This window comes from Dunckerocampus dactyliophorus, chromosome 18, assembly GCF_027744805.1.
Source record: "Dunckerocampus dactyliophorus isolate RoL2022-P2 chromosome 18, RoL_Ddac_1.1, whole genome shotgun sequence".
Taxonomy (NCBI): Eukaryota; Metazoa; Chordata; class Actinopteri; order Syngnathiformes; family Syngnathidae; genus Dunckerocampus; species Dunckerocampus dactyliophorus.
This window is the reverse complement of record NC_072836.1, coordinates 7,626,449-7,643,260: the sequence shown is the minus strand read 5'-3', so window position 1 is coordinate 7,643,260 and position 16,812 is coordinate 7,626,449. Positions and strand designations below refer to the sequence as shown.

The 16,812-nt window shown below is 40.7% G+C and overlaps 2 protein-coding genes and 1 long non-coding RNA gene across 4 annotated transcripts in view; 2 read left to right on the top strand and 1 right to left on the bottom strand.

Annotated features, from left to right (window-relative positions):
* The window catches only part of olfm2a (olfactomedin 2a), a 65,979-nt gene that overhangs the window by 40,332 nt on the left and 8,835 nt on the right, over window positions 1–16,812 (top strand). For both annotated transcript variants that reach the window (XM_054758392.1, XM_054758391.1), the window contains exons 2-4: window positions 1,510–1,659; window positions 12,532–12,687; window positions 16,089–16,308. In XM_054758392.1, the coding sequence (XP_054614367.1) occupies window positions 1,510–1,659; window positions 12,532–12,687; window positions 16,089–16,308 (526 nt within the window). The remainder of the gene's footprint in view (window positions 1–1,509; window positions 1,660–12,531; window positions 12,688–16,088; window positions 16,309–16,812) is intronic.
* The window catches only part of LOC129170651 (uncharacterized), a 54,549-nt gene that overhangs the window by 31,473 nt on the left and 6,264 nt on the right, over window positions 1–16,812 (bottom strand). The window contains exons 4-6 of the long non-coding RNA XR_008566659.1: window positions 14,809–14,973; window positions 13,485–13,562; window positions 11,322–11,368 (exon numbers count right to left, since the gene is read on the bottom strand). This is a non-coding gene — a long non-coding RNA (uncharacterized LOC129170651). The remainder of the gene's footprint in view (window positions 1–11,321; window positions 11,369–13,484; window positions 13,563–14,808; window positions 14,974–16,812) is intronic.
* Window positions 1,672–12,517, top strand: LOC129170648 (piggyBac transposable element-derived protein 4-like). The gene is made up of 3 exons (XM_054758385.1): window positions 1,672–3,943; window positions 4,110–4,160; window positions 4,245–12,517. The coding sequence occupies exons 1-3, from the start codon at window positions 3,541–3,543 to the stop codon at window positions 5,858–5,860; spliced, it is 2,070 nt and encodes a 689-aa protein (XP_054614360.1). The 5' UTR covers window positions 1,672–3,540; the 3' UTR covers window positions 5,861–12,517.

Sequence of the window (16,812 nt, the reverse complement as noted above, 5' to 3'; positions counted from 1 at the left end):
ATATGCATCAATTTGTGTGTATCATTGTTAGATAAAGGCATCCTAATCTATAAATTGGCTAATTTATCGCTGGGAATTCACCATGCTGTTTCCTTGACAACTTGGCTGCATCGCACAGCAGAGAAAGGACAGGGAGAGTCAAATGGACGTGTGCTTACAATGTGTGCTTAATGTATTCATACAATATTATGTTTGTAATTCAATCACAACTGTATTTTTTTTCACCCCGGCATCATTTGCTGGATCTGGTGAAGCACCGACTCACTTGCCCCCCATGCAAAAGGGCCACTGCGATCAACTGTTTTCATCAATTTATGCCCTCTTCACAAAAACTCATTCGTCAAACTTTAATGAGTCCAATAATGCTCCTTGGCTGTGACCAGCAGAGGTGCACTTCATTCTAGTCTCAACTACAGTCAAACCTCGGTTTTCGTATGATTCGGTTTTCTTCAAAGATTTTCACCAAAATGCCTCAGATTTTGTACACAGTCTAGGTTTTCACACAATATTGCACGTGACAAACTTTGACCTGTACTGTATCATCCCGTGAAATCGAGTGCCCAAACAAAGCACCCTGGCCACTTAATGAGCCGCCATGCGACCAAAGAACGTTGTGAATGCCAGCAATTTCATGAAAACGGTGACAAACGCTATTGAATTCAATCACGCCAGGATGTACGAGAAATCCGCATTAACAATAAGTTTCACCCATTTGGAATTTAGAATTATTCCGCATTATTTTCTGCATGTAAAATTATAATAATCCTCTATAAAATAGATTTTTTTGTTAATATTATTGTGTGTCTAGAATGGATTAATGGCATTTACATTATTTCCTTTGGGAAAAATTGCCTCAGTTTTCGTACGTTGCGGTTTTCGTCAGACCTATTGGAAGAAATTAATAACAAAAACTGTAGTTCGCTGTCTAAAGAGGCACAACATTACGTGATGAGAAAGACGGGCATCGAAAAAGCACTTAGGCGTAAGTGTTACAAAACAAAAATGAACAACAACTAGTGCGCCTTAAAACAAAAGTACGTAGCAATTAATTGATAATTGATCATTTTCTCCATTTTCCACCTCTAATGGTGCCTTTGATGCTGTAAACACTCAACCACGCTCTCTCTCTCCCTGCGCTACTCTCCACCACTGGCAGCTAAAATTAGACAGCGAGTGATTTTCACTAGTTGGAGGGGGGGATCAATTGCCATTAATTGCCTTTAGGGAAGAACAACTTTTGACAGGGCTGCGAGACAGAAAGAGAATCCCAAGAAGAAATTACAACTGCAGCTAACCTATGGTGACAGAATGGGCACAACTAATCAGGATATGGGATGTATTAAAAAGTCTTTTTCCTCTAAAGTCTGAGATGAATGTAATGCTTTAGAAATCTTTCATCTTTCCACGCTTTGCTGTAGCAGCGTCAATAAACAGCAAGCGACAGAGACGCTCGGACGCTTTGACTCTACGTCTCTAACGTATATGCCGCTATGTGTTTGTGGTCCGCAGGCGCTGTACCCGAGCCCGGAGGAAGGCTGGCAGATCTACAGCTCGGCGCAGGGCGCAGATGGGAAGTGTATCTGCACGGTGGTCGCGCCGGCCCAGAACATGTGTAACCGCGACCCACGCAGCAGGCAACTCCGCCAGCTCATGGAGAAGGTGACAGCTGTCCATAACACAACTCGCTCAGAGACACAACTGTGAACGCGGGCGACTCCGTCGCTAGGCGCCGGCTGTCAGGCACACGATGCAAAGTGTTGATGATTTCTTGGGAAAGTTTCTTAACTATGGTTGTCGTATGCGATGTTGCCTCCACCAAGGGTGTTTGTTAGCATCAGCATTGGTTTGGTACCTTGAACAAAGAGGGAATGGTCTTGATGGTGTGATTGTGTTTACCGTAAATGCTGCAATTAATGCTTCTACTCAATTAACCTATTCTAAACAAGCAACCACAGTTATCTGTAATTACTCAAATAGGATTGACATTAACAGCTGTGACTGCTGCAGGTGTCAGGCTTGTGCAAAATTCCGAATTGAACTAAGAATACCTCCCAAACTCCAATTCTATGCCATGAATATGAATTGAGCTTGCAAACAGAAGGTAGAATTGCAAGCATGTTAAATTGCAATGAATTTAATCCTTCTAATTCCAATTCAACATCCTGTGGGGTGGAGCCCAAATTCAAATTTTGTAATTTTGCACTAGTGGCATATCGTTTTTATATTAACGACACAAGATCAGTTTCTGAAGGCACTTGCTTCAAACATACTGCAAACATCATATCCCGCCTTTGCTGTTAGCTAATGATAGATATTTGGCAAAGTTTAGCTATTAACATTAGCTATTTTTGAATGTACATTCGTCCCTCTTCATTTTGCTGTTCCAATTTCGTAGCTTCATTCTTATCACGGTTTTTCAAAAATAAATGAATAAATCATACTGTTTTGTGGTTGAAGACAGCCTATTATCAGCCAAAACATATGCATATTTAAGCAAATGTTACATATTTTTGCCTAAATTAAGCATTTTCAAGCATAAAAATGGCTAAATAAACACAAAAGACACCCTGAAAGATGATGATATATTCCACACTGGTCACTAGATGTCAGTAATGTTACTGTAATGTTCGGTGAAACACACAAAGACCGGATTTGATCACCAAAACAGACTTTTATTGTAGGTTTGAATTATCTCACAACAGGCACAATAATCCCTAATTAAAATTCTTAATAAAAACACAGGCTACTGTTACGGCCGTAACGCATGGCAAGATGAAATGCAACTCTGAACCCCGACATCACTTCCTGTGTGCTACTCACTCTGCTCCCTTGGGGAACACATTTTTAGAAACACACACACACAATATAGACATTATTTGGTACAGTCTGTTCTTTTAAACCACTATTGGTAACATATGCCAGTCGGTGGTGGCATATAGTCCCTTTAAAACATTAACAAGTTATATATGATGACATTTTGGAAGTCCAATTAATTCCAGTTATCACTCTTTGCAATTTAGGCAAATAATTTGTTAATAATGAGTTAACTAGCAAGCTGTCAGGATTATGTAAAAACAGTAAAAGTGATTTCCTCCAAACTTTTATAGAGAAATGGCATATGTATCATTACATTTTGGTTCAGTTTGGGATAAAAATGTAGCTCCAATAATGTGTTTTTTTTTTGCTACGGTTCACTTGCATTGGGGCTACAGTATGTGGTGCAGTGGAGCTGTCGTAAAATAGAGCTTACATTACTGACATCTACTGGACTGGAGTGGAGTGGAAGAGCATAGCCTGGCAGGTCTTCACTGCCAAAGACGTCTATAGACGTCTATAGATGTCTTTTCAAAAAGTAACGTTGACTGCCAAAGACTTCTATCGGCGTCTTTTGCTTTTTTTTTTTTAGCGGGAGCAACAGATCAAAGTCTACATCTTGTGTGTGAATTTCCGACTTGTAGGCAATGTATATTTGTCCCAATAGGGGGCAACAGTTATCTTTCCCTCCAATCGGCAGTGACAGACTGGCTATGAAGAAGACGGATGTTGGTGGATTGTGGGTTGAGAGAGGAAAATGGCGAAACACATACAGGAATCGAGCAGCGACAGAAAACATACAGGCAGCTGATATTGAGCTTGTCTGACGGTGGCTCTGCCTTTAGTAGTGACGCGATCGCGAAAGATAGAGGTGACATGGGTGATGTAGGTGACGTAGACACAAATGCAGTTGACACTGGCAACCGGAGCAACAAGCTAGCGGTTAGCGTTGCTGAGCCATGGGGCGCGACGCCGGATCCTGACACCGCAAGCAGTTCAGAGTCGGGTGACTCAGAAACCGACCCTGATTCTTCTCACGAGTGGCTGCCGTCTGGATCGGTCAGCAGCAGGGATTCATCACCACATCTGTGGGGATCCAGCAGACCTCATCGTCACTCAGGGAGTACAGGTAAAAACTGCATAATGCCATATTACTGTGTGCGCCCGCTTTTTTGTTTGCTAGGTGAATTCATACTTCATACTTCGGGACCTTTATTGTAATCTGTTATATACCCTCTACATATTACACTGTAGTAACAAAAAAGATGTGATGATGATTGTAAATATTTCTGCAGACCCTGGATTTAGTGGAGTACCCACACCCACAGAGTGTGTGAGAATCAAAGGTAAATAAATAATATTTCTGTACATCAGTACAAAGCAATAAAATATGTTTTTTGTAAAATTGTATATATTTCAATATTTCACAGTCCCTGAATCAACTAGAGGTCGAGCTACAACCAGAGGTCGTGCATCAATCAGACATGGTGTGAAAGACTCTGGTTGGCATCAAGGCGACTGGCAACCACAGACATTCCCATTCACGGCAACCCCTGGACCACAGAATGCTGCTGCGGAGCTGGAGTCTGACCTGCCAGCAGACTTCCTCGAGCTAATTCTGACAGACGATCTGCTCCAGCACATTGCGGACCAGACAAACCTGTATGCCAAGCAGTTTTTCCAGGCACATCCTGACACTCTGCCACATAGTAGAGGCAAGGTATGGAAGCCAGTGTCTGTCCCAGAGCTGAAAACATTCTTTGGACTTAGTTTCCTTACTGGATACATCAAAAAGCCTAACCTTGAGCTGTATTGGAGTGTTGATGAAATAGACGCCACTCCATATTTCAGCCAGACCATGCCAAGGAACAGGTTTCAGCTTATCTGGAGATTCCTGCATTATAATAATAATGCATCACAGGACGCAACAGACAAAATGTATAAAGTTCGTCCTGTGTTAGACTATATTGTTTCGAAGTTCAAAGAGCTTTATCAGCCCTTTGAGAACATTTGCATTGATGAGTGGATGATGAAGTGGCGTGGCCGCCTATCATTTAAGGTGTACAACCCACAGAAGCCCATAAAGTACGGTATTAAATCGTACATACTCTGTGACTCATACTCGGGGTACTGTTACAACATGCAACCTGATGTTGGGCAAGCAAGGAGTCTTCCAGACACAGTGTTCTCCCTCCTTGACCGTCTCCCAGGTCATGGATACACGCTCTTCATGGACAATTTCTACAACTCTGTTGCACTGTGTGAGCAATTATTGAAATCCAAAACCAATGTCTGTGGAACACTGAGGAAAAACAGGGGGGAACCTCAGATCTTCAGGGAGCTGACCAAGAGTGACCTGGGTGTGGAGGGGAAACTTGTGCGTCACAATGGCAGGGTGCTGGTTGTGGCATGGCAGGAAAAGCGTCTGGTGAAGATGGTGACAACCTGCCACCATGACACCATGCAGAGGGTTGAGGTGTGGCAGAAGGGACATAAGGAGATGGAGGTTCAGTTGAAGCCAGAGTGTATTGTGGCGTACAATGCATGCATGAACGGGGTAGATAAAATGGACCAAAACATTGCCTACCACCCCTTCATCCGCAAATCACTGAACTGGCCAAAGAAGTTTGTGGCATACCTCTTTCAAGTGGCTATGTTCAACGCTTTTGTGCTGTACAAAGCCAGGAACCCAGGGAAATGTCGAACTCTCTTGGAGTTCATGAAGAGTGTGGTGAAGTCATGGACTGCAAAGCGACACGTAGCGAAGGAGGAGGAAGTTGGAGGTGTGGAGGTTGAGGAGGGCCGACCAACTACTAGGGCACCATACAACCACGACCCAAGTAGCAGGCTAGATGGCCAAATGGGCAAGCATCAGCTGGAATACCTGATGCCCACCAGCAAGAAGCCAAGGCCGTCAAGGAAATGTAGGGTCTGTGCACGGAGGGGTCAAAGGAGCGAGACCAAAATGTGGTGCAGGTCCTGCTGTGTCCCCCTGCACGCAGGAGAATGTTACACGGCCTACCACACTAAGCTCAAGTACTCTTGAGTAGACACACTGTATATAACATCTGTAAATAGTTTACCCACACACACACTCTTCTATAAATAGTTTACACACACGTCTATAGCTTACACACACATAAACACGTCTATAGTTTACACACGCACACACACACGTCTGTGGTTTACGCACACCTGTAAATAGTTCAAACACATGCAAACATCTGTAAATACATGATTTTGTGTTATGTTTTATGCGTTGTTTTAAGTCTGTGAATAAATGCAGTTATTTTGTCTTCAAAATCATTTTTTCTTGTGTTATTTTTGTTGTTTCATAGCACTAAGCAACCGTTTGGACGTTTGAGGTGTCACTAAAACTAAAAAAATATGGACGTCAGTCACCATTCTGCTTGAATTTGCCTCTCTGCAGAAAAAGCTTGTTTTCTCTGTTTTTTGGTCAAAATCAGGGCTTTTGCTGAAACTACCCTATGTTCTACCACCAATTTCTAAAGACCCAAAAAGGCTAGAAACAAACTTTTTTCTGATGAAAGAAAAGAGTCTAAAGTTTCTTTGGTGTCAATGTTTATGTAGTCATAAAAGTCAATATTCTGTGGGTCTTGAAAGTTCAACAAAAATGCTCAAAAAGTCTCTGAACATGCCTGGCAGTCAATTGCTGTACTTCCATTGTCGTTAGTTGTTTTGAAAACACAGCCGTCCATTCATTGTTTAGTTTCATTTGCATTGTTGAACAGTAAATGCTTGTGGTTAATCAATTCAGCGCTAAAAGCCTTTTGAAGCAGGATATTTTGACCTCCTGTGCTGTGTGTTTTATGCAAATAGCTTTCCCTTCACAAGCGTGCCAAACACAGATCAAAGGTGAGACAATGGACTGGAAACAAGCTCGCAAGCTTGCTTGTTCTGCAGGTGCGCGTCAACTAGCGGTGTTCCCGGGCGGAAGTAACAGCTTGATAAGTCACCTCTGCAGCGTCTTCTATTATTCTAGCAACACAGAGCAGCACCGAGCGCTTGCAAAGGGAGGAGCGATAAAACGCGCAGTCTGACATTGATGTGCTCTTGCGAGGGAGGTGGGGTTAAATTGAGATGCAAGAGGCCCCAACGGATCAGTCGGGCACCTGAATTCCACATATTGCATTCCGCCTGGTTGAAGTTTGTCTTTCCCCAGACAGATGGTGTCTGCCGCAGCTTTCAAGCGCTCAAAATTTACACACACTTCGAGAAGAGTGGAGCAGAGATGGTATATTCTGACACTTGACTCAGGAAAAAGTGTTTTTTTGGAGGGGGACATTGCATGAGGGCTTTTCATTACAGGCAAAAAATATACCCATGTCCAAAATATTTACAGTATATTGATATATTGGTTAATAAAGGTGCCCTATTATTGAAAATTACCTTTTTAATGATGTTCCAACGGTAATATGTGTCCCTAGAGCCTTTATAAGCACAAAGCATGCGAAAAATCTACCAACTCCCTCGCTTGTTTGGTCCTCTTTTGATAGAAGAGGCGCTCAAACGGCCGCTTTTGACATCATAAACGAAAACGTTCCTTCCTCATGGACATGATACTGCCTCTGACCCGCCCCTAGCTCGAAGAGCCTGCCCGTGTATACATCCATCACTTTACGGAGGACCGTAAAAAAAAGGAACAAAAGGCTTCGCCACACATCTTAAAATAAAGCCTGCCAACTATCAGTCAGTCAGCTACAGACATGGGAGCTGTAAGTTTGATTTTTTTTTTTTTTTCAGCAAACGGTCTAACTAAGCATGATATTGCTGTTAAAATGTGAGTGTAATGTTAGCACTGTAGCTCACATAGCTATGCTAGTGTTGTGTCCGCCTGTCAAACTCCTTAATGTTACATTATTGTATGTGAAATAAGGCATCTGTTACGTTGGTCAGAGCAGAGTTACAGTGCATGTTTAAAAAGTGGATAAAGTGACCAAAAATAGCGCTTTTCGGAGACATACATTGTCAGAGACAACCAGAACTCATTAGCATTAAAGCTATAGACACACACAAAACACTGGGTTCCCAGTAGGGCTGAAGTAAAAAAGCACTTTCAAACTGTCAGCATCAAGGCTTGCTTTTGGATTACACACTTCCAATACGCTATTTGAAACAAAAAAAAAAACAAACAAACAAAAAAAGAGTATAATATGTGACCCATAAGTTTGATAACATTGAATCTATCGTGCAAGACGGCACTTCTTCCTCTGACACTGGCAACAAAAGTACATTTTTCAGTACATTTCAGTGGGCTGTGGAATGGACTGTGGAATGCCCAACCTCTTCCTGTAAGGCTGCAGTTATCAAAGACAAACTAATCCCCCGTCTAATATAGTCCAAAGCCCGCCTTAATGAGGACACCTGAGGTTTGTGCTAATTGTACTGCACAAAAGCAAAACAGGACGACTGTGCGTCTTAATGTGTGTAGCATACATACATAGAGACACCCTCATTTGGTTCCAGAGCATGCTGAGGAAGTATTTTAGTGGAGCACATCCACAAAATCCCATCCATCTCCAAAACAAGGACAGGCGAGTATGCATCAACAGCCTTGTGCAAAAGTGTGTTTTGAGATTCCTGTAAAGCTCAAACAAAGTAGAGCTGACCCTGAGAATGCAGCGGGAATGCTCAATGTGCAGGCTTTTAAAGGGCCGCCTACTTTTGACCACCTGTCTGACCGATTAACTGACTGGTGCAAAAGAAAGAGGGGAAATTAGATCACTCATCCCGCCTACACCACCTCTTTGATGGGTGACATTGACAGATTTATTGAATTCATGACACCATTTCATCACGTCTTTTAAGACAAAATGCCTTACAAATGCATTATCATAAAATAAATGGCATTAAAAAATGACCAAAAATAATAGCAGAAATTTAAAATTAAATTAAATTAAGAACAAAAAATGTAAAATACCAGTATACGCTATGCAAAATGCTAGAATGCTTTTAAATCAATCTCAATGTCATTAGAAATATTCTTAAAAACACTATTAAATTACAAAAAGTCATGAAATAATTAAAAAAGGTTATGAAATATATAAATTGATTTTGAAATTTACACAGTAGCCCTTCGTTGATTGCGGTTAATTGGTTCAAAACCCAAGCCTGAAAAGTGAATTTCCTCAAAGTAGGATTCCGTATTTATAAATGGAGGATTTTCATAGTTACAGGCTAGAAAACCTGTTTACGACCTTCTAAATATGGGTTTTAACATTAATAGAGCCCTCTAGACATGAAATAACACCCCTATAGTCACTTTTACACTCATATTACCCAATAGACATAATACAAACATAAAACATAAGTCATATAAGACATAAATAACACATAATATAGACTCTCTCATACACACACACACACACACACACACACATCAGCAGTGCTAGTTCTGCTTATTATGAGCAACGTTGGCCTTGTTTTTGTTTTTGTAAAGTCACTTCCCAAGTTCCCTGTTGTTTTGGGCTTGTTTTCAGAGAGATTACTTCTCTCGCAAGACCTGGCAACACAGACACACGTATCACTAGCATATGGTTTGTTCTATTTGATACGCTTACTACACACTTATATAGTCATAATACTTACGTACTTGTACATTATAATTACACACACACAGTTCTAACATACAACCTCGGAAAATACTGTAACTTGTTCAATGATGATGGATGGATACTTTATTCATCTCCAAGAGAATTTCACATTTCCAGCAGCTCTGCAAAAATGTCATAATAAACGTAATCACTTGAAACTAAAACAAACAAGGCAAGATAGAAGCGATAAGAAAATAGAATAAAAATATGCTACGTTAGATACGCATACTGAGGCCTTTGTCTTGGAATGGGTGAGTACAGTATGGCTTCTGAATTCATTATATTTGTATTTTAGTTCATTTAGCCATTTTTCATGCTTGAAAATGCTTAATTTAGGCCAAAGACATGTACAATTTGCTTAAATATGCATATTTTTTTTTACTAATAACAGGCCGTACTCAACAGCAAAACAGCGAGGAACCGTAATATTACTTTTTAATGAATATATTTGTGAAAAAACGCGCTAGAGTGAAGCCGCGAAAGTCAAAGCGGGAAGTTACGAGGGATGACTGTAACCACTGGTCATAAAATAATAAATAACTTCTAAATAATTATGAAATATTATATTTCACAATTAGAACAATAGTAATAATACCGCATCTTAAGTCATGTAAACATTAACGTTAACCAATGAGAACATTTAAGAGGTAAAACGTGATGTGCAGCTTCAAAGGAGGATTTTTTTGGTTGAATTCTGAACTACACGACCCCAAGGGCTCCACTATGATTTATTCCTGGCGACAGCGTCTTTCAGACTTCACATTCAGAGTTTGTGAGGTTAAGTGCAATTTGTCAGTGGGAAAACACAGTGTTTTTGATGGAGCATGTGGGAGAGAACAGTAGGCTGGACACAGTCACTGAGTGGGCCGAGGATCGGGAAGGCAAGCCAGGCATCTGGAGCAACAGACTTGATGCCAAGCTGCGACCTTTCGAGAGTTGGGACTGCTTAATAAATAAATAGAGAAATAAATAAGAAGGAGAGAAGAGGAGTTTGGAGCCGTGCCCGTATGCGTGAGTGTGTTGTTTTGTGCGTGGACGTACTAAGAACATGTGAGCTCCTCCTGCAGTATACTGTATGCAGAGAAACATTGCTTGGGATGATCGCTTTGCTGAGGGGGTGTGACCGTAGGAGGGTTATGCAGCAAGTAAAAGAATGGACTGTGTCGGCATTAGAGGATTAAACTTAGCAGCAGAGCTGATCTGGAGAATGGAGAATCAATAAATAGCAGCCTGACAGTGGCAGCGTGTTTATTATATATATATGCAGCGTCACAATCATATATGACTTTGACCGTGGCTTCACGACTCAGGTGCATTTGCTTAATCAAAACGATGTACAGTTTGGCTTTTAGGAAGGTCAAACTGTGCAGAAAGACAAACTGGAGTAACCCAAGGCACAACATCATGTTGTGTTTACACCGGTTGTTATTGTCAGCAGGTCTTTGACAATGAATGGTAGGAAGTAATTTCATAATACGTGACATTATGAGGAAGATGCACAATACAGCCCTCGCCAGCATCGAAAGCAGGAGTGTCCAAAGTGCGCACTGGAGTGCATTTTCGGCCCGCAGCTTGTTTTCTATGGGCCCTTGGTATATTGTATATATTGCCACCTATAACACAAAGCTAAGATGTTTATGTATTGTTCAGAGATAGCTTAGCATACACCGACCTACACTGCATTGGTTTTAGCATCTTTAAAAGTACAACATGTATCAACGTGACCCCCTGCATCCTTCAATTTTTATGTAGTTGGCTCCTGATCTAAAGCCAAATATTGCGTTTTTCTTCAGTTTTTTTGGGGTTGTTTGTCTAATGCCATCACAGAAGCGTACCAGCGACGGCAAAGAGAAGAAGTGTGATGATAACCATAAAACCAAAAATGATACTCACTGCGACATAGGGAAGGATCTTGAAGGAACATGAAAAAGCAGCAAGACCTATGAAACACCAGTAGGTGACAGCATAATTCATTCTCATTACGACTCTGTTCAAAGAGTGAGTCGTTTTACTTTAGTTTTAGTTTTATTATACAGTGGTTAGCTTCTTTTTATCCTTGTATGACAGGTTAGGAATGTTAAATGCAAACATTGTCTGTAAAGCTATAAAAGGTCTGATGGCAGCAGTTTACCCTGGAACAGATTGATTCACTTTATCTATGGAGAGGAACTTCTTTTGTGGTTAGAACAACTTGGAAGTCAACCAATATCGTAGAAATGTAACTGAAATGATGTTAAGTTTGTCTCCTGTGGTTATCCTGTTTAACATAACCACCAAGAGGAAAGAATGTTGTTATTCATAAAATTATGCTTTTTGTGATGACACCACACAAGGGTACCAATGATGGCAAAGAGGGAGAGTGTGCTGATAACCACAGAACCAGAAATGGACATGTTGTTTTACTTTATTTTAGTTTTATTATACATCTCTTTATACTTGTGTGGCAGTCAAGGTTGACCCTAACACAGACCAATTGACTATCAATGGGAAAACCTGGTTTGAAATTTGAAAGTCAACCAATGAACAAGAAGTGATTGTGTTCAAGCTCAGAGGTTCCACTGAGTTTTTCCCCAGCTTTAACAATCATTAACCACCCCTCAGAAGCGGCATGATGATGCAGATTATGGCTTCAGTTTGCCCAAACCAATCATGGCTGCCATATTTAAACAACAGAACAGGCAAAAAAAAGGGTCACGATTCAAATTCTCTCCTTTACTCACAGGAAACTTAGCTGGCTTTTTAATTTTAAATGATCTCCTTGATGACTCCAAACACTCTATTTGCAGAGACTCAAAGCAGCTGCCATCACAGGAAGTCAATAGAGTCAAAACAACCGCACTCTCACTGCAGAGAGACGGCGCCCCGACGCCTTTCTGCTATATATAGACGTCGGCGCATTGAACAGTTTATTTTTGCAAACAGGATTGGGCGACGTGAATGTGACTTGCACGCTAATAAGGACGCATTGGCAGCGTTATTTGGTGCACCTGCATAATCCTAATGAGATTTGTATCAAACATTCTGCCTCCTGTTCACTTTTGATTGACACTGTCAGAGATTGGACGGCTGTGACATTGCTGTATGTCCTATGTCCTGTCACCAGGTCCAGAACATAAGCCAATCCATGGAGGTGCTAGACCTGCGGACCAACAGGGATCTCCAGTACGTGAGGGAGACTGAAGGAATGATGAAGGTGGTGGATGGAAGGCTCAAGGTGGCCTCGGAGAATCCCCGAAGTCTCAATCCAAAAGGCTTTCAGGTGCTTTACTTCCTGCATTTCCTTTTATTAATTGTTACTTCTGCCATGCCTCTTTTTCTGTTGCAACTAAAACGACAATGTACAATAAAATTGGTGTAGTGCTTTCTTATCATTGTTGTGACATCGCCAACTACTGGCCTGGCATTCAAGATTCAAGAGAGTTTTATTGTCATGTGCATGGTAAAACAGCAGTTATACCATGCAATGAAAATCTTATTCTGTTCATTCTCCCAAGAAAAGAAAGAAAACAAATGAAAGAATAAGAACATAAGAAACATAAACACATAAACATATATACCAATAAATTAAGCAACAACAACAGAAGAGACATTAATACAAATAAATAATACAAATAAATAAATAAATAAATAAATAAAGTGCTATGAGTGTGTGCGTGTGTTGCGTGCGGCGTGTGCGAGTGCTTCGTTGACTTCACATTACATTATGTCGCTCTTATTTTTTTTTTCACAAGTCCAGAGTTTTGACAATGATGTCCGCTGTCACCATTGTAAAGCCTTCATTTTCTGTTTTAAGTAACACTTTAACATTCTTAACTGTCATGCAAGTGTAAAAGTGTAAAAATAAGTGAGCCACTTCTATTCGTAAAACATAAAAATACCCCAAAAAATCCTCTGAAGTCTGATCTGAACTTTTAATGCTATAATGTGCAACATAATGAGTCCTGTTTCCAGATGTTCCTCACACATGACATTTTTTAACATTCCTACTATTACAAGTGTAAAAAAAAAGTTAACCACACTTAATGGCAATGTGTTAAAAACAATAAAACAGCCTACCTTAACATTGACAACGTTGTTCTCCATCTCTTTCCTCTCCTCGTTTGAGGCCGCTCCTTCTATTTAGAATAAGTGCTGCTGAAAACCAAAGAAAAAGCACAGAGTTCATCTTTTGACGCTTGCTGAACTGAGCTGCTGTGAGGTACTCTCACAAAGTCTGATGTATTTTTTTGAAAATTTTGCTCAAATTGAAAATTGAATGATGTTCTTAGTGGAGTGTTAATTATAAAGCCAAAGAAAAAGCATGGATTTCGTTCTTTGGTGGTTACTAAACTTAGCTCTCATGACCTACACTTGCGAAATGAGACATTTTGTACAACTAAAGCATATTATTTTCCAAAAATATAAATCATGTTCCAAATTGTATGATGTTGTTATTGGAATAAGTGCCAGGAAAAAATGAAGATGCTCATTAACTCATTCAATACCAAAGACGTAGCTATGTTTTTATAAACCCGAATGCCTGATCCCAACAACGTATTTAAACGTATTTTACTTTTTTTGCGCTAGAGGTGATGATGCAACTCCACACAAATGGATTTCACTTGAGAGCAATTTTAAGCCATAAAATCGGCCACAAGGTGGCAGAAATGCATTTGATAAGAGCTCGGCAGAGATCATGTGGACGGAAAAACACCACATGACAGGAAGGAGGAAGTGAGAGAGCGTGAAGGAGTGTAGCGTGCAGAAGGTTACGCATTGTGGGGAAGTTTAAACGCATGCACACGCACACACGCTCCCTTAGCCAATCAGGAAACAGAACACAATACACGTTCATTAAGTTATTCCGCGAAAGTTGAACCGCGATGTAGCAAGGGAACACTGTAGTTGTTAGACATTTGAGCTGTCACAAAAGCAAAAAATAAATAGTGAAAGTTATGCTTGAAATGTACCTTTTCCCAAAAAGCTGGTTTTCTCCCTTTTCTAGTTGGGAACTGATATTTTCCTGAAACTTACCTATGTCCTACTGCTGATTACTAAAGAAGGGAAAAATGTAGAAACATTTTTTTTTGCTCATGAAAGACGGGAGTATAATCTTTCTTAGTAGGTTCCATGTTTATATACTGTAGCCATAGAAGACAATATTCTGTGTGCCTTGAAAGATCAGTCAAAATCGTCTGAAATGGTACTGAAGGAGGAGACATTGTGAGGTACACACACAAAATGACTTTTTGAGCAACTAAAGCATACTTTGGTCAAATTCATTATATTGTTGTTTCTCATAAAACAAAAGCTACAAGCAATAGCTTACGTGAGGTACACTACCAAAATTTTACGTTTTGTGCAACTACGGCATATTTTTTCAAGATTTAAGTGTAATTACCAATGGCATCATGTCAGGAGGTTCTACTTTTGAGGTTCCACTGTAGGTGGTTCCTTTCTTCCCATCCTTCTCCAGTTTATCTCCTTACAAGCTAACACAAACTGCGATCGTCTGTCAAGCCCTTTGTCTTGCCGTCTCTCCCAGGCTCCTAATGCATTCTTCACACTGTTGAGATATGAGATGAAGCATATAATAGTTTGATTAAAGGATAAATGCAAAGCGTGTGCTCCCCCGGGGGTAAGCATCAATGTCTCAACTGTATTCTATGCAGCCCTGTTCCAATGGAGCCTATTGATGTATGTGGAATAAGCCTTTCCATTAGTTGAGAGGATTAAAAATGTACACACTGCCAGACAGGTTTCTCAATGTAAATCCACAACATATAGAGGAGAAAGAAAAAAATGTGTGCATTTGGCCAAGTTGACTGATGTACACGCTCAGCTCCAAGTTGCTGATAGCCCGGCATGGGAGATTAACGAGACGGGATCCGTGCGGCTTGAAAAAAAGGACGGTGAAAGAAACGAGATTTATGATGTGACGCCAGAGGGCTGAGAGCGGCTTCATTACCAGATTTAAGATAAACCACAACGAGGCCCTGCGTATTTTATCGATAGGCTTATTCCTCTGCTGATCTATGGCGGGGTGGTTCTCCCACTGCTTCCTGCACTCCTACCTCAACACCTGATGAGTCACATTGAACACTCTGTGGTACAAGTCTTCCTCTCTGGGTTTTTCATGCAATCAGCACAGATGGTAAATGGCCTTCTACACTAATTAATAATGGTATTTGTTATTTATGACTACAAAGCAAGGAGGACATCTGTGCAATCTAATGACAGCCAAATAACTACAGTTTTGTTCAGTTCAGCCTTTCCCAAACTCAGGGTCAAAATAGATCTGTTCCGTTTTAGTCATCATGGAAGCAGTCAATGCCCGGAGAGAGACTGTTATACTGTTGTATCCTAAATATGAAAACTCACTGTTGATTTTCTAATTCCATCCATCCGTCTTCTATGCCGTTTATCCTCACTAGTGAGGTGAAAGATATTTGAAGCAGATGTTAGGACAAGCAGCAAGAAAGCCAGTAGTGCTCTTGTTGCTCACAGTCGCTTTAAAATGTGACATCCATCCAATTTCTAAAGCCAGACTTGAGCCTATCGTAGATGACTACAGGGCGACTGTGACTTCTTGGTTGAGAAATGAGACAGGAAGTAAGAATGGGTCGTCGTATTCTGGGGTTTTAATGGCGTCCCTCCTTTCCCCATTGTCTACTCTTCTAGGAGTTAAAAGATAAGGTGGGAGAGCTCGTCCGTCGCCTCCCGGTGCTGGAACAGTACAAATCCGACACCAAGATGATCCTGCGCCTGCGAGAGGAGGTGCGGAACCTGTCCTTGGTACTGATGGCTATCCAGGAGGAGATGGGCGCCTACGACTACGAGGAGCTGCGCCAGAGGGTCCTGCTGCTGGAGACTCGCCTTCACTCCTGCATGCAGAAGCTGGGTAAGGCATGCACAGCGGCTCTCAATGAATTCTTAATCGGAAACTATCAAATTCTATTGCAGCACTTGTGTGCCCATGGGCAATTAGTGTGACCAATTAAATTATTGATTAAATGAACATCATAAATAGTCAAATATCATGCTGTACAACATTTGCAGCCTGCCCACCCGCTCATGTTATCAGCGTAAATTATGAAGAACTTTGCTAGAATGCCTGGATGAATAATTGATTGTGTTTTCACATGGCTAAACTGATGATTTAACAAAAAAAAAATCCCCCAAAATAAGGGCTGCTAATGATGAGGCAAAAAAGAAAAAAGACCACACTGTAATTCTTAGACAAACGGCACATGGTAAATAGTGAATATATAGCTCAGTCACTGTTCTGCACACGGCAGCAGATGAATGAAAAATATATGGTATATTTTAATAGAATATTAATTCATTTTCAAAGTAATTAAATTTGCCAGGCACAGGCTTTTTCAAAATCTGAAAGTAAAATATA